This window comes from Meriones unguiculatus, chromosome 14 (assembly GCF_030254825.1).
Source record: "Meriones unguiculatus strain TT.TT164.6M chromosome 14, Bangor_MerUng_6.1, whole genome shotgun sequence".
Taxonomy (NCBI): domain Eukaryota; kingdom Metazoa; phylum Chordata; class Mammalia; order Rodentia; family Muridae; genus Meriones; species Meriones unguiculatus.
In genome coordinates this window covers 5,872,759-5,898,668 of record NC_083361.1, presented here as the reverse complement: position 1 = coordinate 5,898,668, position 25,910 = coordinate 5,872,759, and the positions used below count along the sequence as shown (strand labels likewise).

General features: G+C 56.8%; 3 protein-coding genes across 12 annotated transcripts; 2 read left to right on the top strand and 1 right to left on the bottom strand.

The window, feature by feature from the left end:
- Window positions 1-40: 40 nt before the first annotated feature.
- Lgi4 (leucine rich repeat LGI family member 4) lies at window positions 41-23,737 on the bottom strand. Of its 8 annotated transcripts, none has more exons than XM_060366690.1 (10): window positions 17,884-21,845; window positions 17,472-17,543; window positions 17,143-17,214; window positions 15,160-15,231; window positions 14,980-15,051; window positions 14,591-14,760; window positions 11,897-12,061; window positions 11,309-11,814; window positions 10,099-10,390; window positions 41-1,869 (listed from the first exon to the last, which is right to left on the bottom strand). In XM_060366690.1, exons 1-10 carry the CDS (start codon window positions 18,051-18,053, stop codon window positions 1,856-1,858), a joined length of 1,605 nt encoding a protein of 534 aa, XP_060222673.1. In that variant the 5' UTR covers window positions 18,054-21,845; the 3' UTR covers window positions 41-1,855. The 8 variants fall into 8 exon arrangements, with proteins under 8 accessions (XP_060222673.1, XP_060222677.1, XP_060222674.1 ...); XM_060366694.1 differs by lacking the exons at window positions 41-1,869; window positions 17,884-21,845 and adding exons at window positions 23,436-23,484; window positions 23,569-23,693 and having other exon boundaries at window positions 8,726-10,390; XM_060366691.1 differs by lacking the exons at window positions 41-1,869; window positions 17,884-21,845 and adding an exon at window positions 23,569-23,737 and having other exon boundaries at window positions 8,726-10,390.
- On the top strand, window positions 2,511-9,118 carry Fxyd3 (FXYD domain containing ion transport regulator 3). Its single transcript, XM_021641591.2, has 8 exons — window positions 2,511-2,630; window positions 5,948-6,001; window positions 7,408-7,440; window positions 7,531-7,554; window positions 8,263-8,337; window positions 8,463-8,499; window positions 8,759-8,796; window positions 8,920-9,118. Exons 2-8 carry the CDS (start codon window positions 5,962-5,964, stop codon window positions 8,937-8,939), a joined length of 267 nt encoding a protein of 88 aa, XP_021497266.1. The 5' UTR covers window positions 2,511-2,630; window positions 5,948-5,961; the 3' UTR covers window positions 8,940-9,118.
- Fxyd1 (FXYD domain containing ion transport regulator 1) lies at window positions 22,010-25,904 on the top strand. Of its 3 annotated transcripts, none has more exons than XM_021641558.2 (8): window positions 22,010-22,142; window positions 23,267-23,331; window positions 23,764-23,796; window positions 24,112-24,186; window positions 24,528-24,564; window positions 25,389-25,438; window positions 25,580-25,634; window positions 25,767-25,904. In XM_021641558.2, the coding sequence occupies exons 1-7, from the start codon at window positions 22,138-22,140 to the stop codon at window positions 25,600-25,602; spliced, it is 288 nt and encodes a 95-aa protein (XP_021497233.1). In that variant the 5' UTR covers window positions 22,010-22,137; the 3' UTR covers window positions 25,603-25,634; window positions 25,767-25,904. The 3 variants fall into 3 exon arrangements, with proteins under 3 accessions (XP_021497233.1, XP_060222682.1, XP_021497223.2); XM_060366699.1 differs by lacking the exon at window positions 22,010-22,142 and adding an exon at window positions 22,447-22,598; XM_021641548.2 differs by lacking the exon at window positions 22,010-22,142 and adding an exon at window positions 22,746-22,877.
- Window positions 25,905-25,910: the final 6 nt, after the last annotated feature.

Genomic DNA, 25,910 nt, shown 5'->3' with positions numbered 1-25,910 from the left:
ATATGCTGTCATAACATATTTGTATATACAACCATCCCCCTGCGCCTGCAGGGGTGGGTGGGTGGGTGGGGATTGTGACATCTGACCTTTTGACCTTGCAACATGGTCTCTGTTACAAGTGTGTCGGGCAGCACTCATCACTCTCTGGGGTGGACACACTTGCCAGGACAACAACACAGAGTAACAGCTATTGCATCTTCACTGTATCGAGTATTACAGTGCCCTGGAGGTATTTTAAACCTCCAGTAGACACGGCCAGGTTCTGGACAGATACTATAGCATTGTAAATAAGGGACGTGAAGAGTCAAGCATTTGGCTGCTTAAGGAGCATCCTGGCAATGTGTGTAGACACGGAACAACGACTGTATGTTCGTTTTAGCTGATTATTTTATCGTACTTAATATTTCAAACAAATTGAGACAGGATCTTGCAACATATCCTGGGCTACACCTAGGACGTGCTGTGTAGCCCAGGCTGGACTCCTACTCAAATTCTTCTGGCCTCAGCCTTCCAAATGTCAGGATTACAGGTGTGTGCCAGACTGCCCTACCCTTAACAGTTTCAAGCAAGCTTTAAAGAACACTGAACTGCCAGGCCATCTGTCCGGCATTCCCCCCAGGTAAGCTCTGAAGGAAGATAGCACATTTGAGTATGAGTGGAAGTAGGAATCTCTTCTCTTGTCTTTTTCCAGGTCCCCTCCCCACATGAGTGTGACTCTCCAGAGACACATTATCTCTGCACAAGCACACACATGCACACACACCTAGTTTTGGTCCCTTGTCAGGCTGCCTAGAGATCTGCTGACATCTGAACGCAGGGTACTGCTCACCACAGACAAGACAGTCACTCTCAGCCTGCTGGTTGGCCTCACACTCACCTGGACCCTCTAGCATCTGGGTGAAGCAGTGAAAGACACAGACCCAAGCTTTCCCACAACCCAGTTGCCACGCTCCAATGCATGTAGTTTCTATGGTGTCCAGCAGAGGGAGACACCATCCTACTCTTGGGACCACCAACGTTTTTGTTTTGTTTTGTTGTCATTTTGTTTTGTTTTGTTTTTTAGCTCTTTTCCCCCAGGGGTATTCAAACTCGTGGCTTGGTGAGGGTGCAAAGATTTCCTGAGCGGACCTGGGCTGCTCTGCACTTCATCCCTGCCCAGACCTCTGCCAGCCCTGTCCTTCCTCTGTTTCTAACTCTCTCTGTGCTTGCCGCTTGGGTACCGCCCTGAGGGAGCAGGCTCCTCTCTGGAGAGGCAGGAAACGTTGTCCTAGCTAGGGCCTGGAGCTCAGGAGTTGCCCCAGGAAACACAGGCTAATACAGCTAGGTGAGCTACATCAAGGAGGGAGGCCTTGATGGGAAGTGGGGTGTGGGGGGTCCTTTTCCTGACCCCGAAGACCCTTGACCCTAAACTCCCTTTAACTCCCCTCTCCCACAGCAGCAGCCTCTCCCTATCCTGGTGCCCCTGGGGCTCCACCCCACTGCCCCCGCCACCGTGTTGGGGGTCGTCTGGAGTCCAGCTGGTGGCCGAATAGAAGCCACCCCTTTCCTGGCCCTGCCCCTCCCAGTGACCCCAATCCTCTGCCAGCGACTCAATGGTGCCTTGTTCTCCATCCAGCCCCCAGACAAAAGTCCTTCTGTGTGAGAAAGGCAGAATTTGGGGGGAGGGGGCACCTCCAGCAGGGACCACGCAGGAGCTGGTGCAGACCCCAGGCGGAAGGAGCACCATGAGCAGGGGGGCAGGGAGAGGAGGAGGGCAGGGTGGGGGCTCTCGGAGCACAGGGGCAGTGCGCTTCCTCATCATCTTCCTCATCCTCGGCATTGGAGGAAGGCAACTTTGACATCCACACCCGGTCCGTCAGCTCCGCACCTCTGGAAGAAACATGGAAAGCCAGTGCCACTCTCAGTCTTCTGGGGCCTGGTCCACGAACCCCAAGATCCACAGCTGCCCTGCTCACCCCCGCCTCTACCCACCATCCAAGTGCCTCCTTCCTGCTACAGCGTTGGCCGTGTCAATACCTTCTGTTAGGCCGACAGAGGATCCAGGACGGAGAGACAGGGCTTTGACTCCTCCTAAATGCCAGCAGTTCCACCCCCAAACAAAACCCTCAGCTGGTGGCGCCCGCTCTTAATCATCTGCCTCTGCAGGCAGAGACAGGTGGCCCTTGAGAAGGCCTAGTCCAACCTGGTCTCCAATGTGAGTTCCAGGCCAGCCAGAGCTACGTAGCGAGACCTTGTCTCAAACAAACATAGAAAAATCTCCCTGCCCGCCCCCATTGCAACTTAAACGGGAGAAGGATCACATGGACAGAGGTTCCGCTTTCTCCCACATCACTCCAAGAGGATGATCTGTCATGTGGGACCCCAGGACCTTTCCCATTCCCGTCTCCTTTGGCGTTTGTCCCGGCCCACCCTGATCCCCTTCCGATTCACCTGAGCCTAGAGAATGGGTAGAGCTGTCTCTTTAAGGGAGGGATGGAGAGGGGGCGTCCCTTGCCTCAGGGAGACCTGACTTGTGCCTGCCTGCCCAGGTTTGCTCAGGGCGTGGCAGCTGTGCATAAAGGCTGCCCCGGCTTGGCAGCCCGCATTCTGCTCTCTCCCGGAACCACCTCTCAGCCTGTTGAGCTCCTCAGGTGAGCCGCCCTGGGGCCCTTCCACCCAGAGCCCTTTGCCTGCTCCCCTACCCTCCCTGACTCTCCTCTGACTGTCCCTACTACAGAGAAACTGGGGTTAAAGACCCTATAACCTTCCAGCTTAAAGATTCTTTTCTGGGGACAGGAGGCTACCCTCCCCTGTCAGCTGGCTGCCCCCCGTGGCTCGCTTCTATGGATCTGTCTATATAACTGGGGTAACCCACCTGGCATTCACAGTGGGACCGAGGAAGTTTGGGTGGGGGGAGTTCTCAGTGAATGAGAAGTCTGGGTTTACCAGAGGGACCTGAACTAGGTGAGGCTGTCAGGGCAGACAGGAAGAGATTCCGTAGGGTCACGATTGGGGGTTTCTCGGTGGGTGAGGGCTGGGCGTATCTAGAGGAAACTGATTAGACAAAGAGTAACTTAGGTGCCCTGGGGGGTGAAGCAGACGGGGTGTGTATCTTGGTGGACAGGTGTTGGGGCACACGGATGACGAGTGGGTCCCAGCAAAGAGGGGTGATCTGGTTAGGGACGCTTTAACGTGGGACTTGGTTAGGCAACAGGCCGGGCCTCATGACTAGGGCTTCCGCAGCAGCATACCCCTGCACCATCTTGGAAGAGGACAGAGTACAAAAGGCAGGCCAACGACTGGCCTTCACACAGCCAGGAAGAACACGAGGGTGGCTAGTGCCCCGGGGAAAGCTGTTTCTCCCTCGTGCTGGCTCCGCTCTGGTTCCCTCAAAAGCGGGAAGGCTCTGTTCAGAAAGCAGCACCGGCAGGACAGGGCAGTGAGGGCAGAGGCAGAGGCGGTTTGGGGCTCCCCTCAGCCCTGCAAATGCCAGGGTCAAGACTGGAGAGTCAGGGCTATGGATGAGACCGATATCTTTCCCCGCCCCCACCCAGGCTCCCGAATTTGGGGTGGTTTTGTGGAAATGGGGGGTTGTGGGGCTTGGAGGCCTTGGAGGGGTCTGAAGGGAGAAGTGTGAGAGGAGAGGCCCAGCAGCCATGGTGACGGAGAGTACACCATTAAGATGAATTAAGACATAACGGCTGTGACAGCCATGTGGGATCATGACAGTGCCAGCTTCATCAGGTTGTGAAGATGATATGAAGGATTCAGGGTCGAGCTGAGAGAAAATGGCCTGCATGGGCTGGGCACGCAGCAGAAGCCAGCTGCCAAGGCTAGTGCGTTTATGTGCACAGGTGACAGAGTATGAGGAGGCAGGCAGCCTTACACCACAGGCACCAGCCGTGTGTACCCCTAACCACTACTCCAGCTCCCCAAAATGAGCTGGGGCCATAGAGGTCTGGGGAGTAGTCACCAAATCTACTGCAAGAAATATACACTCAATCTAAACTAATGGGTGTGTGTGTGTGTGTGTGTGTGTGTGTGTGTGTATGTGTGTGTGATATTAAATCCAGGGCCTGAAGATCAGGCTAAACAAGCCTCCATTGCTAGACCCTCACTGGGGGATTCTAGGCAGGGGCTCTACCACTGAGCCACACCCCAGCCCCTCACTGGGGGATTCTAGGCAGGGGCTCTACCACTGAGCCACACCCCAGCCCCTCACTGGGGGATTCTAGGCAGGGGCTCTACCACTGAGCCACACCCCAGCCCCTCACTGGGGGATTCTAGGCAGGGGCTCTACCACTGAGCCACACCCCAGCCCCTCACTGGGGGATTCTAGGCAGGGGCTCTACCACTGAGCCACACCCCAGCCCCTCACTGGGGGATTCTAGGCAGGGGCTCTACCACTGAGCCACACCCCAGCCCCTCACTGGGGGATTCTAGGCAGGGGCTCTACCACTGAGCCACACCCCAGCCCCTCACTGGGGGATTCTAGGCAGGGGCTCTACCACTGAGCCACACCCCAGCCCCTCACTGGGGGGTTCTAGGCAGGGGCTCTACCACTGAGCTGCATCTCCCATCCTTTTTTGAAGTTTTTATTTTGTAACAACATCTCACTGCGCTGTTCGGACTGGCCCGGCACTCTCTGCATCCTCGGTTGGCTTTGAACTAGTGGTTCTCCTGCCTCAGCTTCCCTGGCAGCTTTAGTGACAGGCCTGGACTGATCGAGATGAACAGGAAAACCGAAGGATCGGGCCGAGAGACGCGGAGCCGTCTGTGTGAACACGCGAACACGCGAACACCCCTGCACCATCGGCGGCTGGTGGCACCACCCCCTTCCAAGTGTGTGCTTTGGTGCGGGTGACAAACGTTAGCGCTGAAGGGTGACATTGGGCCTGCTGGGGATTGGCAGAGAGGAATCACTGCAAGGTCACTGGCATGTGGTGGGTGGGGACAAGTGCTGGCACTCGCCATCCCGGTGTGTGTGTGTGTGTGTCTGTGTGTGTGCGTGTGTGTGTGTGTGTGTATGTGCGTGTGTGTGTGTGTATGTGCCTGTGTGTGTGTGTGTGTGTGTGTGTAAAGGGGCTCGGTGCTGAGAGAACCTCCCTGGAGAGCCGTGGAGTGCAGCCAGGAGCTGGGATGAGAAGTAAACCCAGAGGCTGCACCAGGGGTGTGATCCAGGGTGGAGGGCAATGGCTGGAGCCGAGCTGGAACTCGGGGGAACGCTCAGTGGGGTGTGAAGGGACAGACCCAGGGGTGAGGCGACAGCCAGGACCCCCTGTGAACACGTCTGCCAGCTTGACATCACTCCCGAATGCACCCACCCAGCAGCCCAGGAAGTCAGCTCAGGCCCCAGCTAGAAGCCGGCAGCGTGTGGGCAGAGCCGGGTAGGCTCCAAGCTGTCTGTGGGAGCCACTCCCGGAACCCGGGCCTCTTGCCACCTGGCTCCTGACACCCCATTCCCCAAAACACCCCGAGGCCCTCTCAGTTCTGGGTTCTGAGCATCTAGCGGGGCATTGTTTAAATCCTGCTTTCTGGACCAAGCCATCTTGGACATCAACTTTCACCTCCCAGAGCCTCAGTTTCTCCAAAGCTGGATGTGATGGTGCACACCTGTATTCCTAGCACTTGGAGAGCTGAGGCAGGGGGATGGCAAATTCAAGGCTAGCCTGGGCATGACAAAACACCTTAACCCTAATCCTCCTCTCTCCAAGAAAAAATTCATTCACGGTAAAACCTGGAGTAAAAACGGTGGGGAAAATGGCCTCTTTGCACATTGTACCTGAGTATGCGCCCGGCCCCCACTTGACTTTGGGGCTTCTTATCTCCCAGCCCAGTGAGCGGCGGGTTCACAGCCAGCCTTCCTGTGTGTTCCCTGGGCTGTGCTCCCGGTGAGCAGGTGAGAGGCACAGGGCCTTACATCCTGGTCCCTCTGCTAAGGTCTGGCCTGTTCTCTGGACTCCTCTAGGTCAGCGCTGTGACATGCAAGAGCTGGCTCTGAGCCTCCTGGTCCTCCTAGCAGGTGAGTGGACACCAAACTGCTCGTTCTCCTGGGCCTCTCCACGGTGCGGTGACAAGTGCTGTGTGTGTGTGTGTGTGTGTGTGTGTGCGTGTGTGCGTGTACCACGTTTCCACCGGGGAGATGCTGTTTAATCTTCGGTGACACCAAGCAAAAGGCTCGGCCCAGGGTACCGTTGTGGTGTTATAGCACCCCCTACACTGTTTTCCCACAAGCAACTGGGAGCCTAGCACTGATGGCAGCAGGCAACCTGAGTACCTCATGCCTCAGTTTCCCCATCTGTGAAAACACAGAGAAAAACGTCACTTAGTCAAGGGAGTTCCGTGAGGCTTAAATGGGCTGCTGTTTGAACAGCAGGGGAACAGGGCCTGGGTGGGGCAGGCCCCAAGCATGTGTGCCTCGAATATAATTAGGCATTGTTTTTCTCCGTTAGCAGAACTCAGGCCCAGGGTGAAGCCAGGCGAGCTTTCAGCCAGGATTGAATCCTTACCCCTTTGCCGTTGTGGTTCCCTCCTTCCTTTCTCCCTCTTCTTTGTGTGTGCGTGGCTGTGTGTGTTCATGTGTGTCCATGTGTGTGCAGCTGTGCACGAGCATGGGTGCTTTTGCATGTGGTAGCCGGAGGACAACTTTGGGTGTTGTGCCTTGGGAGAGAGCCACCTTTTTATTATTATTATTATTATTATTATTATTATTATTAATGTGTATGGCTGTTTTACCTGTGCGTATGTGCTTGGTGACTGAAAGCCAGAATAGGGTCCCCTGGATCTGCAGTTACAGAAGTCTTCGAACCACCACGTGGGTGCTGCGAACAGACCCTGGGTCCTTAACCCTTTTCAGCCACCTCTCCCCACCTAAACCACTTTTTACTTTACAATTCTTTGGGCACAAGTAGTGTTCTATTTGGGAAAGAGGAGTAAGAGTGCATTGAAGTTACCGGCTGTGAGTCATTCCAAAGGGGAAGGGTCAGCAGAGCTGATAACTGTGGGGCGTGGCTATGGTGGGGCCAGGGAGGTGGGTCGTGAGTGTGTGTGTGTGTGTGTGTGTGTGTGTGTGTGTGTGTGTGTGTAGAGGAAACAGTCCTGGGAACACCTGCTGCCTGGAAGAGCAAGGAGGCAGGAGGCGTGGCCCAGCCACCTGTCTGAAAACATGCACTCAGACAGTGGCCGGAAACCACCCGGAATACGATTGAATACGATCTGTTTCCGGTGGCAAAGTACTGGTAAGGTTGACAGGTGGGGGTCGGTGGGTGACCCCGGGTGAGCTCCTGTCCTCAGGAAGGCGCATGTCCAGCTGGCACTAGCCACAGCTTGATCCTGTGCCCTGTGAGGTGGGCCTGCTCCCCCATGTCTCACGGGCGATAAACCTCCATGGCGCCTTAGTCATCACTTGTTCCTGCTTGTCCCCCTCAGGCCTGCCTGCTCTGGATGCCAATGACCCTGAAGGTAAGTCAGAGTCCCTCCCTCCATCCCACTTACCCAAGGCCCCTGCTGTTGTCTCAGGTTCACTCACGAGTGTGTCCTTTCTCTTTGCAGATAAAAATAGCCCTTTCTACTACGGTAAGCCCGCTGTCCCCTCTTGGAGTCTTCCCCGTCCTATACATTATTTTATGCCAAGAGTCCCACACAACGACAGCTGGCAGTGCACGGTGACCCAGGGGCTGGGACAGGAAAGGGTTTGAACTGGGCCACTGAGCGTCCAAGGAGATGAAAGGAATCAGCCTTCAGGGGAAATTCAAGACAGGCACAGACAGGACCTGAGTCCAGTCCACCAGAGACATTAGGTTCAGATAGACCATCAGAAAGCTGATCATGAAAATCCTCCTGGCGAAGGTGGGGAATTCTACCCCAGTCTTTTCTGCTTCCAGCTTCCACCAGGAGCTGCCCCTTGCCCCCTGCTCCCTTCTTCTCCACTGCCCCGACCCTGCTGGTCCTTCTGCCTGGACCACTCTCTTCCCTGGGTGGCCACCTCTGACTTCCTGCAGATCTCTGGTCCAATGGGGTCTCCTCAGAGAGCCCTTGCTAGAGCCGTCTCCCTGGAGACCCATCCCCTTGACCTTCAATCCCCCCAGACTGATCCTTTCCCTTCAGATGGCCCCTCTAACCCTGGAAGGGCAGGAAATACCTTGCTCGCTTGGCTAGGATCGGCGGTGCGTGCACCACAGGGCTGGGGGCTGCTTTTGTCCTTTACCGCTGTCAAGCGAGTGGTGAGAGAGATGGTGAGGAGGGGCCTGAGCTAGCTTTGGGGTCTCCTTGTGTCCCTCTCAGATTGGGAAAGTCTCCGAGTTGGCGGGCTCATCTGCGCAGGGATCCTCTGTGCCCTTGGCATCATAGTCCTTATGAGTGAGTACAGGAGCTTCGGGGAGGGAGGGAGGGAGGGAGGGAGGGAGGGAGGGAGGGAGGGAGGGAGGGACGGAGCAGGGAAGGGACCCCGTGTTCTCTCCTCTGACCGCATCCCTCTCCAACAGGTGGGAAGTGCAAATGCAAGTTCAGCCAGAAGCCCAGGTGAGGTGGGCTCTGGGCATGCCCCAGAAGGCTAAGTCTTGTGCAAGGATGCCAGGCCTGGGGGCTCTGCCCTGAGGTCCCCTAGACTTGTTATTCGTGGGCAATCATCCCTAGAACGCTTCGGTCCCTAGCTCTGTAGAAACCCACAGTGAAAAGCCAGCCAGGAAACTGTCTGGGCAAGCCTGAGAACCCTTTAGCCCCTACGGAGAGCACAGACAGGGGAGGGTTTATTTGAACATTATCACTTTTATTTCCCTAGTCACCGTCCAGGAGATGGGCCACCCCTCATCACACCAGGTACGGCACTCAGGATGGCTGGGGGTGGCGTGTGGGGGTGAGGCAACGGGAGTGGGGGTGCGCCCGCGCTGGGGAGAAGGAGCTGCATAGACTTTTGCAAACCAAGCCCATTGCCTCCACCAGGCTCTGCTCACAGCTGCTGAAGACGGACCAGCTGAAGAGCACAGAATGCCCCGAGAGCCCGGGTCCTGGCTCTGGAGGAGCGCTGGGACTCCAAGATGGCGGGTCTCATCCTGTCCTGACACTGCCTTGCCTGTGCCTCGCCGCTCATGGCAGCAGGCTCTTTGTTCAGGTTTTGAAATAAAATGATTTTCACGTCCCACTCAGGTGGGCCACAGTGTCCGTGTGCAGCCTAGAGTGTGGCAGCGAGGAGCTCACGATACCGCGAGACCTTCCCACACACCAGCTGTCCGCGCCAGACATTTGATTCCCCAGGAACCAAATAATATCCGGTGGCGGAGCCCCTCCACTGACCCCAGGCTCTCTTGAGACCCCCCCACCCCTCAGGGCCTCCAGAATGATCCCACGTGCCACCCCAGAAAATGCCTAAAGCTTTTCAAGAGGCCAGTCCACAAGACCCTTCTGCCTTGAGCCCACAGGCCGGGCAGGACCGGTGCGCAGGGCGCGCATTGAACTCATACACTTTCCTGCCCCTGTCACCCAGGGCTTTCTGCGACACTTCTTCACTCATCATTACTGTTTTACTCGTTCTGTGCGTGCGTAAAGGCGGCAAACAAAACAAAACAACAAAAACCCCCGTTCCCCATCAGCCTCTGGCAGCAGGCATGCGCACAAGCAGCAAAGTACCGAGCCCGGAAAACTGCCCAGTAACGGTGACGTCACAGAGATATGTACTCCTCACGAAAGCCGAGGGCCAAATTGGGTTTGGGTGGAAAGGAACGCTCTCTCTCAGTACTTTATATTGAGCAGGACCAAGGGAAGGGGGATGCTGAAAGCAGGACTTCCAGACCTCTCCGGGCCCAGCAGGTTGCTGTCTTGATTTCTCTAGCCCAACTCCACGCTCTGTCCCAGGCTGGGCTCCCAAGTCGCTGTATATGGGAGCATCTCAGCCAAAATGTGGCTTCAGACTGGAAGGCCCCCAGATGTAGTGGGGAGTAGAGAGACCGCCTCCATCTGCCCCTAAGGCGATGCACTTGGCTAGTGGGCTGTATCACACAGGACTGGCTGTGACGGCCAGGAGGCCAGGCCCGGGAGGGTACCCAGCTGTCCCAGGATGCCCTTGCCGGCCCCACAACCCCTTCCGGGGTCCTTCCCGGCCTCAGGCGCTGAGATCCAACTCACGGTGCTGGTAGATCTGTGTGGGGCCCTTGAAGCACGCCGCGAAGAGGAAGCGTCTTCCCGCTACCGTGAGGTGGGCAAAGGCTCTGGGAGCCACCAAGGCCGGGGGGCCCAGCTCCTGTAGGGGCTCCAGGATCCCTTTGTCAGGCTCAAGGCGGAAGACCTGGCTGAAGGCAAAGTCGCTGCCCAGGATGGCCAGCTGGTCGCTGGCAATTAGCAGTGGCTGGAAGACGTGGGAACCCCGAGACGGAAGTTGCTGCAGCAGGCGGAACATGGAGCCGTCCCAGCGCATGACCTGCGGGAATTGGAAGCCAGTGAGGCCCCGGGTCACGAGGTGCCCGGCCTGCCTGTCATCCTCAAGACTCTGGAAGACTGACACGAACCTGTAGGCCCTCAGTTTACCCGAAGCTTTTTTTTTTTTGTTTGTTTTGTGTTTGTTTGTTTGTTTGTTTGTTTTTGAGTCTTGCTAGGCACGCGTTGGCTGATAGACTGATCTCACACTGGCCGTCTTTCTGCCTCAGCCTCCCTGGTGCAGAGATGACAGGCCTGTGTGTCACCAACGCTACACCCTGCGGCTTTCTGAACTTGTAGATAGCACGTATCTGTTGAGAGTAAGGCACTGTTCTAGATCTTTCTCCCTGGAATAACCGATGGGGGTGGGGGCTTGTCCTGACTGCACCTCACTCTGAAAGGATAGGCCTGGAGGCCGTGAGCAGGGCCTGACCCCAGCTCCACCTTGAGGGTGTTGGGTCCCAAGAGGAAGGGTGTGGACAGAGGCAACTGTCATCCTGGAATGTTCTAGACTTACAGAGCCAAGCTTAGCAGCGTAGAATCAGAATCGTGGAGCAGGCCGTGTTGACACACTCAGGTTATTGCCAGCACAGGGCTGAGGCAGGGAAATCATGAGGTTGGGGCTAGCCTGGACTACATACTAAGACCCTATACGAGTCTCTGCTTCATAAAACCAAGACCTACAGCTCAGCAGGCAAGCTCTTACTTGGACTTCACCAGAGAAGGCTGGGAGGGTGGCTCAGCGCTAGAGCTTACACCTGGAATTCAGCAGAAAGGGGGTGGGGGCGTGGCTTAGCGGGGCTTGCTTGCCCAGGATTCATCAGGGATTGGTTGTGGGTGAGGCTTCCAGCCTCTTGTCCAATGAGGGTCAGCGTACTGGACCAGGCTTGGCCTCCACTCACTGCCTGCTCCCCAGCCTCACCATGGAGTCCCCGATGTGTCGTGTCAGGCACAGGAACACGTCTCCACCGGCCTGAAAGTGTTTCGTGGCATAGACGTCCTCTGCTTCCGGGATGTCTGTGCGCCTCTCGAAGTGGCCTGCAACCCAGTGAAAGAGCACAGGCCTCTGGGAGGCCGAAGCGAGCAGCAGGTGCGGCCGGCCGTCTAGCTCCAGGGCCTCGGCGTCCGTGTCGCGGTGCCAGGCGTGCAGGCTCTGGCGTGGGTAGAAGCCCGGCCCGTCGCGGCACAGCAGCGTGGTGCTGCCGGCCTTGGAGGAGTCAGCCACCACGAAGCAGGGCTGCCCATCCAACCAGAGTTGCTCGGCGTCGTTGGGCCGCAATAGGCGTTGCGGGGCTAGGACCTGCATTGGGGTCAGGCGCAGGTCGGGGCTGGACCGAGACCAGAGCTGCGAGCCCCCCCACAGGCGGGCGGCCAGGATAAAGAGGCGGGGGCCCAGCACCAGAGGCTTGCAGGACACCACGGAGGGCGCTGTAGGGAGAGGGGGACACAGTCAGGCTCAGTGGCGGCCTGGGGACAGGAGGCAAGGGGCCGGGACAGGAGAGTAGCTCACCAGATAGCTCTTCCTCAGGCTGGAAGCGCTGTAGGCTGTAGTCCCAGCCCAGGATAAGGCAACGGCCAGCAAAGGGCTGTGCCAGGACCATGTAAGGTTCCCCCTGATAGGAGAAGGGCTCCACGCTCAGGGCCGACTCCCCAACAGTCTGGAGCCAGGACAGTTCTAGGGGCAGCAAGAGAGTCAGGGGTGTTTTGGGGGACGGGTCATTGCTGAGCCTGGGTTGACACATATTTGAAATGAGATTTCATAGCGTTTACCATAGAGGGACCTATAGAGTGGAACCTTTCCATCTACAGATGTGTTAACTCTCAGACACTCAAACGTCTTTCTTTTCAAAGCTGTGTGGCATCAGCAAATAGTCCAGCATTAGCCAGATGTGTGGCAAATGCTTGTGATTGCAGCCTTGGGAAGCTGAGGCAGGAGGATCTCTGTTTGCTGGTCAGCCTGGGCTACACCGTGTGACCCTGTCTCAAAAACAGGAAACAAAGCAAACAGCATGTTTAGTTACTCAGTCAGCTTTACACCCTGCGTGTTCGTGTTACACTCTGAACACCATGAGAACCTGAGGGTAAGTGGCCCAGGCAGCCAGCTCTCCAACGACATTCATTCCCTCCAGCTGGAGCTGAGTGCAGAAAACAAGCCTGTCAGCCCAGCTGCTAAGGAGAATGAGGCCTGAGGATGGGAAGTTAAAAGCCATGTGGAAGACAAGAGTTCGGGATAGTCTAGGCAACTTAATGGAGAGCCTATCTAAAATAAGAAAGTAAAATGAGGCTGAGATGTATGCAACTCTATAGTAAATCCCCTGCCTAGAATCCCCCAGTGAGGGGCTGGGGTGAGGCTCAGTGGATGACCCCCTGCCTAGAATCCCCCAGTGAGGGGTTGGGGGATGTGGTTCAGTGGTAGAATGCTTATCTAACATGTAGAAGACATGTTTATCTAACATGTTTAATCCCTAGTAACACACACACTCCTTTTTTCATGTAGCAGGGAGATGACCATCAGGCAGTCTAGCCAGAAGGTTCCCCTACTAACACACTCCCCAGATATCACCATCAGTGTCACAACAGACAAGTGTGACGTTCACGTAATTGTGTGAACATGACTTGTTCTGGACCTAGTCTTCTTTCACCTCCTTTTTTGCACCTGAAAGCACATACAGAGGTCACAGCCCGGCCGGAACCATGAAAACAAAGGCAGCAACTAGGGCGAACCTCACCCCCACAGACAGCTCATCTGGTTCCATTTGTGTTTACTTGTGGGGCTGCATGCAGGATACGTGTGGAGGTCAGAGGGCAAGTGGGAGCTGGTTCTCTCCTTCCATCAGGTGGGTTCTGGGTACTGAACCCATTTCATCAGGTTGGTGTCGAGCGCTCTTAACCACTGAGCCAGCTCACCAGCCCAAGAAATTCCTTGGGTTTTTGTTTTGTTGTTCTTGGTTGGTTGGTTGTTTGGTTGGTCTTTCGAGACAGGGTTTCTCGTGTAGCCTTGGGGCTATACTGGAACTCACTTTGTAGACCAGGCTGGCCTTGAACGCACAGAGACTCACCTTCCTCTGCCTCCTGAGTGCTGGGATTTAAGGCGTGTGCCGCCACCAGGGACATTTACACAAAAGGAATCTCCTTTTGTTTCGGCTTTTTGAGATACCTGACACTGACCTCATAACCCGCCATCCTCCCCGCCCCCCTCCAGTGCTGGGATTACAAGTATGTACCACCATGCCCTGCAGAATCTTTTAAAAAATGATCTTTACATCATGAGCATTCCTGGGCTTGAGATGGCTCAGGGGGTATGGGCACTTGGCACCATGTCTGACGGAGCTGAGTTCAGCCCCGGAACCCATGCAGTGCAACCCACGGTGGCTCCCACTTGTCCTCCGAGCTCTGCACAGATGCCATGGTACAAACGCACAGGAACACACACACACACACAGCACACACACTTTAACATGTAAATAAGAATTGTTGCTTGCTGTTTGAGCCCTTGGCTTCCTGGTCCAGGCTCTGGGCTCCCTACCCTCAGACTCTGCCTGAGCCTCCCAACCCTGTCCCCACCCTCTGCCTGTGCCTCCCCATTTTAAAGGGCTCATGCTGGACTGTTTGGGTTGCCTGACTTTTACTTAACAATAGCCTCAGAGGATTGCTGCAAGCAAGCTTGGGGTGAGCTTGGGCTCCATAGTGAGGAGCTGTTTTAGAAAATAAAAATAGCCACGAGCAAGGGCTGAGGAGATCGATGGCTTCGTGTTAGGAGCGTGTGCTGTCCTTGGAGAGAATGGGTTCCCAGCAGGACATCTGCGCCAAATGTACACACACACACACACACACACACACACACACACACACCAGCGATAATAGTAATAGTATAATAGCCTCTTGTCCCAGGACTGGTACAAAAGCTGTGCAGAAAGCAAGTGTGGTGGTTCATGCTTGCAAGCCCAGCACACAGCAGCTGGAGGAGGCAAGGGGATCACAAGTTCAGCGCCAGCCTTGCCTGTGAGTTGACACCCTGTCAAAAAGAAGAGAAAAATACTGCACAGCCCTGACTCCTCACGGAGGTCTGGGACCACTGCTTATGTCCCTGTCTCCTGGAGTGAGGAAACTGAGGTGCAGGGAGGTGGTGTCCTCAACCCCGTGCTCCCGCCACACCCCACCCTGGCCACCTCCTGCCTTCTGAGGACCTGTTGGAAGCCTTCACCTGTGGCTCTGCACTTGAACTTCTTAGGGTCCAGGTGACTGAGTTGCATTTGGCTAAGGGAGGAGGGGCCCGCACAGGCCCCCATGCCCACACTGGCATTCACCGTAGGCGCCCACTGCAGCAGCCAGAGAACTCGGCAGTCACACTGGAACGGGTTCCCACGGAGGTCCCTGGGGCGAGAGAGAAGCCGGGGGTGGGGGAGAGCTGTGACCCAATTTCCGTAGTCTAGAGTCACCTCTGCAGGGGAGGATCTAAGATGGCACCCTCAGATGAGAGCAAAGGGTAGCGGGACGCATCCTTGCGGCTGGCATGCTACCCCAGGCAGCCCAGGACTCCCTCCCTCAAAGCATTCCCCAGCCCCACCCCCACCCCCCTGAGACTGAGCTCACACATGAGTCAGAGTCTCCAAGCCTCGGAACAGGAATCTGGGGAGAGCCTCCAGGTGGTTGTTAGCCAGGCTTCTGATGGAGCGGGAGGAGAAAGAGTGTCAGCCTCGGCCAGGAGACACCGTGGCCCTGAGGGCGGGGCGGGCTGCCTCTGCTGGAGGGCCGGGCTGTGGAGATACACACAGGTGTGTGAGTGAACGGAGTCCTCTCAGGGCATTCTTGGAGATGGAGCCGATCTTGTTGTCCTCGATGAAGCTGTGGAGAGAGGGTGGGGTGAGGGGGAGGCCAGGCCCTAGGAAGCCCCTGGAAGGGTTGCTTCCTCCTCCGTCAGCTTGAACGATCACTGGGAAACTGCTCTTCGCCAGGGCTGCTCTTAAAGTAGCAGGGGTCTTCGCTCTATAGTCATTGTCAAGTTCATAAACATGGCCGCCGTCATCACCACCACCACCACAAGTTCATAAACATGGCCGCCATCATCACCACCACCACCCTGGCACCGTTGGCACCAGTACCGTCAACACTACTGCTGGTATCCCCAACTCAGTACTAATAAATGCCGTTAACCCTGGCATCATGCTCGGCTTAATCTTATCCACCACCTCCCATCAACACCTATTACCAAATCCAACACCAACAACAAAGGTAGTGTCCCCAAACACCTTTGTGATCAGAACCACGGGTGCTGCCACGGCGCCAGCACCGCCACCATTGTTAGAAACCTCAGTTGGCACCGACAGCATCACCGCCACCATTAACATTCACACTGTCGTCACCACCATGAGTACAGCCATGACTTTCATGAGTGCCGGCATCGCCATCATCACTGGTAGACCCAGAGCCAACAACATCGTGAAAGCTGACAACAGGGATGGGACATGGCTCAGCAGGTAAAGGTCTGATAACACAAGTGTGATCTCTGGGACCCATGTGGTGGAAGAAGAAATGCAAATTGTCCTCTCACTTCTATATGTGGGCTGTGAGGGGCTGGGCTGTGGCTCAGTGGTAGAGCCCCTGCCTAGAATCCCCCAGTGAGGGGCTGGGGAAGGCTCAGTGGTAGAGCCCCTGCCTAGAATCCCCCAGTGAGGGGCTGGGGTGTGACTCAGTGATAGAGCTCCTGCCTAGAATCCCCCAGTGAGGGGCTGGGGTGTGGCTCAGTGGTAGAGCCTCTGCCTAGAATCCCTGCTTAGATTCTGGAATCACCTGCTTAGAATCCCCCAGTGGAGGCTTTGAGGCTACTTTCCAGCACCCCAGTGTCCATTCCTAGTACCACACAACAAACAAACCGAAAATGGCGCCCAAAACACAAACCTAGAAAAGCCCGCCAACATTCTGCCTATAGCTGTTGACCGACATGAGCACATACCGTGAGCACGTACCCTCCACTGACGGTCATCACAGACACAGGCCCTGTGCACCATGCAGATACCCCCGGGAACACCGACACTCTCATGGCAGCCATTTTGCTCAGTCTCCCTGGCACAGCGTTGGCAGCAGTATAACTACCACTCTCCTTCCATCAGTGCCCGGGGACCCCCTCTACGCACCAGCATGCATCCCCGCATCCCCGTGCCACCAGCAGCGCTGCAGCCACGTCCTGCAGTCACCCCTGCAGTCACGCCATGCCCTCCAGGCCTGACACCCCACGCCCTCACAAGGCCACCGAGTAGCTCCAAGTTGTCTCCCAGTAATGTGGAATGTTTCCTGCCCCCGACCTCTTCATACACCCCCTTCCTGCCGTGCCCCCTGCATCAGGACCGCTGAGTCAGACTCTCCAGAACCTTCGCTGCTTCTTCGTTATCCAAACTGGGACCGAAACCCGGGGTCCCACACACAGTAGGCAAGCATCTGCGCCGAGACACACTTCTGGTCTTTTATTTTATAATTATTTCTTATGGGTAGGTTTGGAATTGGTCATCCTCCTGCCTCAGCCTCCCAAATAGCTGGGATTCCAGGCCTGAGCCGCAAGGCCCAACTCCTGTTGTGAAGGGCACAGAGGCGAGTCACCTTTGACCTGAGCTGCCCACACTGCAGACTTCCTGTCAGGACCTGCCACTGTCCAGAGGCCTCCTTCCCCCGACCCCCTCGCCCGCGCCCACTTCCTCTGGGGGTCACAGAGAGGCTCACCCGCCCTCCAGACCACCTGCCCCAAGCCCTGGCTGGACTCACAGGAACTGCAGGTAGGACAGGCCGACAAAGGCGTCGTCCTCAATCGCGGAGAAGGTGTTGGACGTGAACAGGCTGGCAAAGGGGCAAGGCAGTGTTTTCAGAGCTGCAGACCAGAATCTGCCCCACCCCCACCTGACCCGGAGACACACATGCAAGCAAGGGCCTAAGGAGAACGGACACAAGTGCCTCTATGAACACTCACAGGAATACACACATCCTCACACGTGCACAACACACACCACACACACACACACACACACACACACACACACACAGACACTGGGCACTCTCTGGAGCAGTGGGTTGGGGCCCAGCCAGCCCACACTCACAGCAGGTGTAATGATGGCATCTTCAAGAAGCCGCCAGCCTTCAGCCGGGAGACCCCCATCCTGACGAGTGAGCTGGGGGCACGGGCAGAGATTAGTGAGCAGAAAACCATTCCAATTTCCCTCTTTCTCATCAGAGCTCTTGGTTGCCCTGGGGGCCCTGGCCTGCCATTTGGCCGGGGGGTGGGGGTGGTGTCTCCCGTGGCCCTCTATGCCTGGCCTGCACCAGCACTCAGCTCCTGCTCCCTCCAACGTCCACCCTTCGGGACTCACCCAGTCGCACCTCTCCAAATCTTCCAGGCACCTCAGACTTCTGCGGAGCCCGGCGGTTCTGAGAGACCCCAGCACCCCACCCCAAACCTGGAGTCTCCGGTCTCCTCCCTCCCTTCCGGCCCACACGGGGCCTGGCACTCACAGTGACAGGAGCGCAGCGGGGAAACTCTCAGGCAGCTCAGGGGAGCCCTCACACAGGGAACTCTCCTTGGAGCAGGAGCAGCGTGGAGGACACTTTCCCTTCGGGGGACTCCAGGCCTCTCCTGCCCCAGTCCCGGCCAACAGCAGCAACAGAAGGCCTGCCCCTCCCATGCCCCCTGCCCCAGCCCAGGCTCCGACTGACCCCACCCTGCCAGGCGCAGACCACTACATCTCTGTGGGATGCCCGGCCATCCTGCTGCTGACCTGCGCTGTCCTGGTGGCTTCTTGTTCCCTCACTCCCTGTATCTGGAGTGTCGGATGGATTTTCTGTCAATATCTTTCTCTCCCTACCTTTCTTTGGTTGTTTCCCAACCCCTGCGATCTCGGGTCTTTCTGCCTTTGTCTCTCTGGAGTGTGTGTGTGTGTGTGTGTGTGTGTGTGTGTGTGTGTGTGTGTGGTCTGTCCTGATCCTTCTGCCTGGTGTCTGCAACTCTCACCTCCCTGCCCGGTTCAAGTCTCCAGTACTTTCTGTGTGCCCTCCCACACTCTTGTCCCACTTGTGGCCTGGGATGTGCCCAGCAGAAGGGTAGGAAGGAGGAGGTCAGGGGCCATCGTAAGAAAAGGCCCAGGGAAGGGACTGAGTGGCCTTTGAGGGGGGCGGGGCTGCCAAGGGTTTGAGCTACCCCAGGCATTCCCAACCAACCCCCATCATCAGAGTCCCCACTCAACCCCAGTTGGGAGAGTGGGAAGGATGTCCCCAGGGTGGAAACCAGATGGCTCTGCAGACTGCAGATGGGAGGGGCGGGAGGAGAAGCCGCTGGGGGATGGGGGATAGCCTAGCTGTTCCCGGCCGGCCCCTTCTCTTGGAGGGTGTGGTCCACCCTGTCACCGAGGCACCACGAGGCCAGAACCAGGCCAGCTGCACCCCCTGGTGGTCACCCTCGGTAGGACGGCTGCCCTGCCCCAAAGCCAACCCTCCTCCCCGTCGCCCTAATTAACTCTCTGAAAGCCGAGATCCAGGACGGGGATACAGACACTCATGGTGACCTCCCTCTTCCACATCAGACCCACCGAGCTTGACCCTGAAACTTCACTACTGGCATCCCAGGCTTCCCATGACCCTCGGGCCATGACCAAATTTATAGCGGAAAAAAGTCAGGGGTGGGGGTGGTGGCTTAGGTGTGGCCCCAGTGGAGGCAGAACCGGGATCTAAACCCAGGAAGCTGGCTCCAGAGGCCCCCCCATGTTATTCTCCATCCTCTTCTTGCAGTCAGAATTCGAGGATATGTGGACGGCTGGGCGTTTTCATCCCGACTACACTTTTAGAAACTCAGATTCTCTCTGTCCCTCCCATGCCCCTCAAGCTACGCACTCGCCTTGTATGTTTGCTTCCCTGCTTGCTTTCTGAGACTGGCCCTGGGACTCATTTTGTAACCCAGGTTGCCCCCAAACTCAAGATTCTCTTGGCTTAGCCTCTCAACGCTGGGATGACAGGTGCCACCACTCTTGATCGGTGCCAGGCTTTTACACGTGTTAGCTCCTTGATGTCACAGCAACCCCGTGAGATGGGGATATTTCTGTCTCTGCTTTACAATCCCTACTTCAAAAATGGGGAAACTGAGGCATGGGACTCTTAAATGATTAGCTTCACAGGGCCAGGCTGGTTCTGGCTTAGTAGGAGCAACCGCTTTGTTGTCAGAGGGCCGGAAGGCTGAGGAACAGGGAGCCTCTTGTCACTGAGGTGCTGTTGGGAGCCAAACAGATCTGGGGTTCTGCTCAGTCCTGTGTTGCCTCAGTCAAGTTACTCAACCTCTCTGGTCCTCAGTTTCCTCATTTGTCAATGGGATCACTCAGACTATCCATCCCTAGACTGAAGAGAGGACCCAGGGAGCTAATGAAACTGCTCCCCCTCTTTGGGCTCTCACATAGCTCAGGCTGGCCTTGAGCTTTCTATAAAGCTGAGGACAGCCTTGATCTCCCGACCCTCCTGCCTCCACCTCCGGGAGCAAGCATGTATTGCCACTCAGGCTGTGAGGTGCCGAGGAGGAGTGGAGCCCAGGACTCCACACACGCTAAGCAAGCACTGTGCTAATTGAGCTGCAGCCCTGACGCCCTTAACCGTTCAGAGCGAGGGACAGCATCTATAATCCCAGCACTCAGAAGACAGAGGCAGAAGGATCAAAAGTCAGAGACTAGGCTAAGCGAGACAGAGTGAGTTTGAGGCCAGCCTGGGGCTGCCAGACTCAAAACAAACAAGAGAGAACAGTCAGAGAGCTTTGTGCTAGGGAAGACCAGGGGACAGCGAAAGGCCTGCACCATCCCAGCAGGTTCAGCCTCCTGTTTACCTGGAGAAAGATAAAGCGAAGAAAGTTCGTGTAAACAGACTTCTACTGTGCCCCGGCCTGCCTTCCCACTGCTTTGGGTAGCTTGTTCTAAATAATCCCATCACCTCGGGGACAATACCATTCTTTCCATTTTACAGAAGGAACGACCAAGCCAGGGAGAGACAAGTGTCACACACGGCTGTGGTGCCCTGGGGGCAGTGAGTATTTCAGAGTCACTGCGTAAGCACTGGAGGCTGGCCTGGCCTGGAGCTGCCATTCAATTGCCCCCTCCCGCTCCGGAGATGTGTAAACACCAGGGTTATCTTTAACCAGGGATGCTGGGACACCAGGGGCAGAGGAAGGCCTCGGGGCCTCAAGGACCCGTGAGGCTAGGCTTCTGTCAATGACAGGGCTGGGCTCCAGTCCGTAGGGTATAGTGCCCGGGCTGCTGTTTGCTTGAGGCTGGGGACATTCCTGCCGTCGACCAGCAGGGAGACTTAGAGAAAAAATCAGTTCCTCCCATGTAGACCTCAGCTTGCCAATCTCTAAAATGGAGAAGACCAGAAAAATGTCAAGTTCATGGACCTCAGAACCTGGGCAGAAGTTACTGATATTGTATTGGTGGCTTCTCCGTTTTGTAGGACAGCCAAGGGACAGTGAGCTGGCCAAGGTCACGCAACAAGGGATCTTGAGCCAGTGCCTGGCCCCGGGTTCCCCTGTCTCTGGGGCCTGTAAAGCGGCCCGGCCTGTTTGAACGTCCAAAGTTGTTTTCCCATGGCGTCATCAGGGCTACACGGGTTCAGGAACGGAAAGTTCAAGATGAAATGCACGTCTGTGGCTTTGGGGCGTGCGGCCCTGTGTCTGTGAGTGTGTGGACAGCTGTGCCCGCCGGCCCGTGCACAGGGTGCATTCACAGTGTGCGTGTGGAAGGGGGGCCTCCACAGTCAGTGTGCGGGTGTGCCCACGCTCCTCACAGCACGGGCCCGGCTGTGTGTGCAAGCGCACGGCTCTCTCCTTGTGGTGTTGGGAATGGGTTCTGGGTGCGAGTGTGTCTTTGGGCTGTGTGTGATAGTATGTAACTGTGTATAAGGGCAGACATGATCAATAAATATATATATACAAATATATATTTATATATAAATGAAAAGGAGTGTGTATTTCTCTGTGTAGCTCAGGCTAGCCTCAAACTCACTCTGCAGGCCAGGCTGACCTTGAACTCTCCATCCTTCTGCCTCTGCTTCCTGAGCTGTTATATCCAGAGTGTTTCTCTGCACAGATACCCTAGTGTGTGTGTGTATGTGTGTGTGTGTGTGAGAGAGAGAGAGTGAGAGAGAGAGAGAGAGAGAGAGAGAGAGAGAGAGTAAGGGAGTAAGGGAGTAAGGGAGGGAGAACAATATACAACATGCATGCAAAATAAAAGCACCACACATTTGAAATAAAAAAAAAAACAAAAACAAAACAACCTAGTTATCAAGGGCTGGCAGAACACTGGGTCAGAGGTCAGTGGCCTTGCAAGCACTTAGGACACGTGACCTTAGGCCCCAGCTGGGCTTATTCCCAGGAAGGCTAGCAGAAAACATTCTCTGACCCTGGTTTAGAAGCGGGCTTGTATCCGTGTGTGTGTGTGTGTGTGTGTGTGTGTGTGTGTGTGATAGTTCAGTCCACACTCGGCCACATGTTGCTCCTGGGGCTGTGCTGAGAGAGTTAACTAGCCGGGCCAGGGCGGTCTGGGCTGGGGGCCGCCCCCCTGGCCCCCCTCCAGCCTGAGCTCCAGTTTCATTTGCTAGTTGGGGAGGGCATGAGTGGGGTGTGGCCTGGAGGGGAGCCTGCGGGGGTGGCACATACAGGCCTGGGCCAGGGGGTCCAAAGTGCTTAGTTCCCGGGTGCCCAGCTGGACATTTGGGGGTCTTCTGCCAACAGGGACAGCGTGGATGGGGTGAGCGTCCTCCAGGCCTCTTTGCTCTTCCAGCCAGGAGGCCTATTTTGGGAACAAGAGTGGTCAGCCTGTGGCTTCTCAGGCAGGCCTGACCCAAGAGGGAGGAGAGAGTGTGGGGACAGGGGTTGCACGGGGGCGTGAGAGTTAGTGACTCCTCCCTTTTTCAGCCGCTGCTGTGTGAGACCCCTGGCTGGGGGTGAGGCTTGGATATTCATTTGTATAAGTCTGTTTCTGTCATGCTTTGGGGGCACAGAAGGCCCGGAAGAGGGATGTGCGCTTATGTCTTCCAACCAGCAGTTTGGGGAGAGAGCGTTGTTTGTCCCCATTCCAGCCACGCCTGTTCTCTGTGTGTGTCCCTGCGCATAGTGTGTCCCTGCGCATAGTGTGTCCCGGAAACACCGTCTGACGTCTCTCGGGCACGCGCCTCTTGTTGTGAAAGATGTCACCCAGAGTTGGGTAAAGGGAGCAGTGTTTCCCCCTTTTCCCACAGCTTCCAGGAAAGGAGATGGGGTGGCCCGTGGGGGGATGTGGCTCCTGGCCTCACCCCGGCAGTGTTGTACAGGACCCCCTGGGTCGTTGGGGGCGGGGGGAGCTGTTGCCATGGTGGCCTGTGTGCAGCAAATTCCTCCCGGGTGAAGCAGGAGATATTTATACCCAGGGTCAGGCAGAGAGCGGGCAGGCAGCCGAGGGCAGGAGAGCCGGGACTGTCTGGGCACAGGGAGACCACTGGTTGAGGTGTGTGAGGGCAGGTGGGGCTGGGCATGTCATGCTGGGCTGGGTAGCTCATAGCATTTCCACCTGTGTCCAAAGGGAGCTTGCTTCCGTTTCAAGGGTAGGTTTCGGAACTCTGGGACCAGCTTATGGTAGAGGGTGGCCCCGGGAGCCCCCCCTCCAGGAATCTATGTCTCCCTACTTCTGCCTTGCTGTTGTGTATGCTGTGTAGTTTCCTGATCCCCATCATGGAGTTGGTTGGGGACCTGTTTCTCAGGCAGCTAAGGGAATGGCTGACACTTTTTAATTAAGTCCTTAGGCTGTCCTTGACTTAACCCCCTGGGTCCAGGTCCTTTTTAGGAGGGGAGGAGAGCAGGGGAGAGGACATTTCTTGACCCTGGCTTACTCCTTAGGGCAATGGCATCGCCCAGTCACATCCTGGCTTTCTGCATCTGTCTCCTCACCATGGCCAGTGCAGGTGAGTCCAAAGGAGGTGCCTGCAATCTCAGCCCTCTAGACACCAGAGGTAGGAGAAAGACCCTCCCAAAACCAAGAGGGAGACCCCAAGCTAAAGGAACCCACCTAACAGGAAACCAGGGGTTACCACACAGGCTCTGGTAGTGGCTGGCATCTGGGGGAGAGAGGAAGCTGCCTGAGTTAGGCAGAAGTGGGAGAGGATGGAAGCTGGGTCCCAGGGTAATAGAAACGTACCGACCTGTAAGACACCAGGGTGCTGGGACAGGGCAGGAGGCTTCCGGGACACGAGTAGGCCAGCATCCTGTCTGTGGCCTGGGACCACCCAAACTCACAGCTCAAGAAGGCAGGCAGAGCCTTCTTAGGGTCCTCTCACACTTCTTCCTGTCACAGACCCCAAGAGATACTCAAATGTTGATTTTTTTTTTCTTTCTAGAAGCTCCGAAGGAGCCCGATCCATTCACCTATGGTGAGGGGGACTACTATGGGATTTGGAGAGAGGGTGTGGGCATATTCTCTCTCTCTCTCTCTCTTTCTCTCTCTCTCTCTCTCCTGCTCTGGTCCTCTTAGGCTCCCTTGCCTGTCTATTTGAAGCCCTGTCTTATTTGCCTGGTTTCTCAGTATCAGCGGTACCCTCCTCTCCATCCTTTTCCTCTTCCCACCACCTCCTCCCTCTGCCCCTCGCTCTCTTCTCCTCACACATCTTCTCTTTGCCCTTCTCCTCTCCTCCTCTTTGCCCTGCATACTCTTCCCCACTGGTCACCTTCCTCGGGGCTGCCCACAGATTACCACACCCTGCGGATCGGCGGCCTCACTATCGCTGGGATCCTCTTCATCCTGGGCATCCTTATCATCCTTAGTGAGTGTCTGCGCCTACCTGCCTCCCCGGCCCCGCCTCCAGCCTTCCCTTCTTAACTCCATCCCCAACAACACACAACGCCTGCCCTGCCCACGCCCAGCACAGGCTCAGCCTCCAATCACAACTCCACCTGACTTCAGCCTCGCCCCACACAGACCACACCCCGCCTTAACCACGCCCCAACTCCCACCAACCCAGACCACGCCCCCAGTCTAACTACGCCCACACCCTACCCTTGCTCCACCCCCAGGCCCCACCCCCTGCGGCCTCCCCAGTTTGGAGCAGAGCCTAGGGCTGCGGGAGCGCTGGGGAGGCTAAGCCCGTACCCTCCCACTCCACAGGCAAAAGGTGTCGGTGCAAATTCAACCAACAGCAGAGGTGAGTGGTCCCTCCGGGCCTCCCTCGCTCCTCCCGCAGTGGAGTGGCGCTTGGGGGAGAGGCGGCAAGCTCACCCATCCTGCAGTCCAACATGTACTAAGCGCTCAGTGTGTGCCAAACCCCAAGCCAGGCTCCCGGGCCGGGCCGGAGCGATGGTCAAGCGCCTTCTCTGCCTGGCCCGGCGCCCGGCCAGTGGGGGCGCTGGGCTCCCACCAGCCCCGCAGATGGAAACTCAAGCGTGGTGAGGCGAAGCTGGGCAGGAGCAGCCGCGCTGAAATGAGATCACCTCACAGGACGGCCCAGTTTAGCTCCAGTCCTGAGCCTCGCGCAGGATCCCTCTCGAAATAAACCTTCCAAGGCGCAGGCAACGTGGGCCTGCCTTCTGCGCGCTGAGGGTGCCACGGAAGCCTCCTCACCGACCCTCTAACGCGCACCACGCGCCAGGCGCGGTTCCCTTCCCTATTTCGTACCCCCAACCCCACCCGGATGAGGTGGGCACCATCATCAGCCCCGTTTTGCATAGAAGGAAACTGAGGCACGGGGGGGGGGTAGGTAAGGTGACTTAGGGTCACTCACTGGCCATCTTCCAAAACCCTGGGACCATCCCTCTCCCCAACAATGCCAAGTTCCTTTCCCAACATCCTTCCCCATAACCGGCTGGGAGCACCCCGAAACAGCAGCGGGACGCTCCTGGTTTCAGATAGACCTCGTCCATCTCCAAGTCCACGGTGGGGCTGGGGGCGGGGAGGAGCCTGCCCTGGGGGCTTCTTGGAAGCTGCTGCCTCTCCGGGTCCATCCTTATTCCTCTGTTTGTCCCTTCCCAGAACCGGGGAGCCGGATGAAGAGGAGGGAACTTTCCGCAGCTCCATCCGCCGTGAGTTCGGGGACACTGCGGGCTTGCGGGGCAGCTGTTCTCGAGAGCCCCCCTTTCTGGGCTCAGGATGGGTTTGACGGGGGGTGGGTTGCCCTGGCTGCATACTCCCCCTTACCCCAGCACTCTGTGCGCCCCCCTCAGGTCTGTCCAGCCGCAGGCGGTAGAACCTCCACCTGGCTCCAGGAAACTCCGCCAGGTCCTGAAGTTGACAGGCTGGAGGGAGGGAGGGGGCGGGGATGAAGGGAGGCAGGGGGCACCGTGCCAGGCTGGGGGCCTGGCGAGCAGAGCCTGAGCTCTCTCCTTGCCACTCGCTCTCCTCACCCTGCAGGGCCCCCTCGGCACCTGACACGTCTCCCCACCCAGCCGCTAGCCCGTGGCCACCTCCAGCGTCCCCCGCCCCAGCCCCGCCTCTCGGACACCCTTACGGCTCAGACCTCCAATAAAACTCAGTTTTCCTTCCTGATAACGCTTG

Bases quoted from the DNA above. Each gene is read 5' to 3' on its own strand.
- Fxyd3 (XM_021641591.2), top strand. From the start codon at position 5,962: ATGCAAGAGCTGGCTCTGAGCCTCCTGGTCCTCCTAGCAG. The intron at 6,002-7,407 runs GTGAGTGGACAC...TGTCCCCCTCAG, and splicing joins CCTCCTGGTCCTCCTAGCAG to GCCTGCCTGCTCTGGATGCC. The intron at 7,555-8,262 runs GTAAGCCCGCTG...TGTCCCTCTCAG, and splicing joins AAATAGCCCTTTCTACTACG to ATTGGGAAAGTCTCCGAGTT.
- Fxyd1 (XM_060366699.1), top strand. The intron at 23,332-23,763 runs GTGAGTCCAAAG...TTTTCTTTCTAG, and splicing joins CCTCACCATGGCCAGTGCAG to AAGCTCCGAAGGAGCCCGAT. The intron at 24,187-24,527 runs GTGAGTGTCTGC...CCCACTCCACAG, and splicing joins GGGCATCCTTATCATCCTTA to GCAAAAGGTGTCGGTGCAAA.
- Lgi4 (XM_021641570.2), bottom strand. From the start codon at position 18,053: ATGGGAGGGGCAGGCCTTCTGTTGCTGCTGTTGGCCGGGACTGGGGCA. The intron at 17,544-17,883 runs GTGAGTGCCAGG...CCGTGCCCCCAG, and splicing joins CCCGCTGCGCTCCTGTCACT to CTCACTCGTCAGGATGGGGG. The intron at 15,052-15,159 runs GTGTGTATCTCC...CCGCTCCATCAG, and splicing joins CTCCGTTCACTCACACACCT to AAGCCTGGCTAACAACCACC.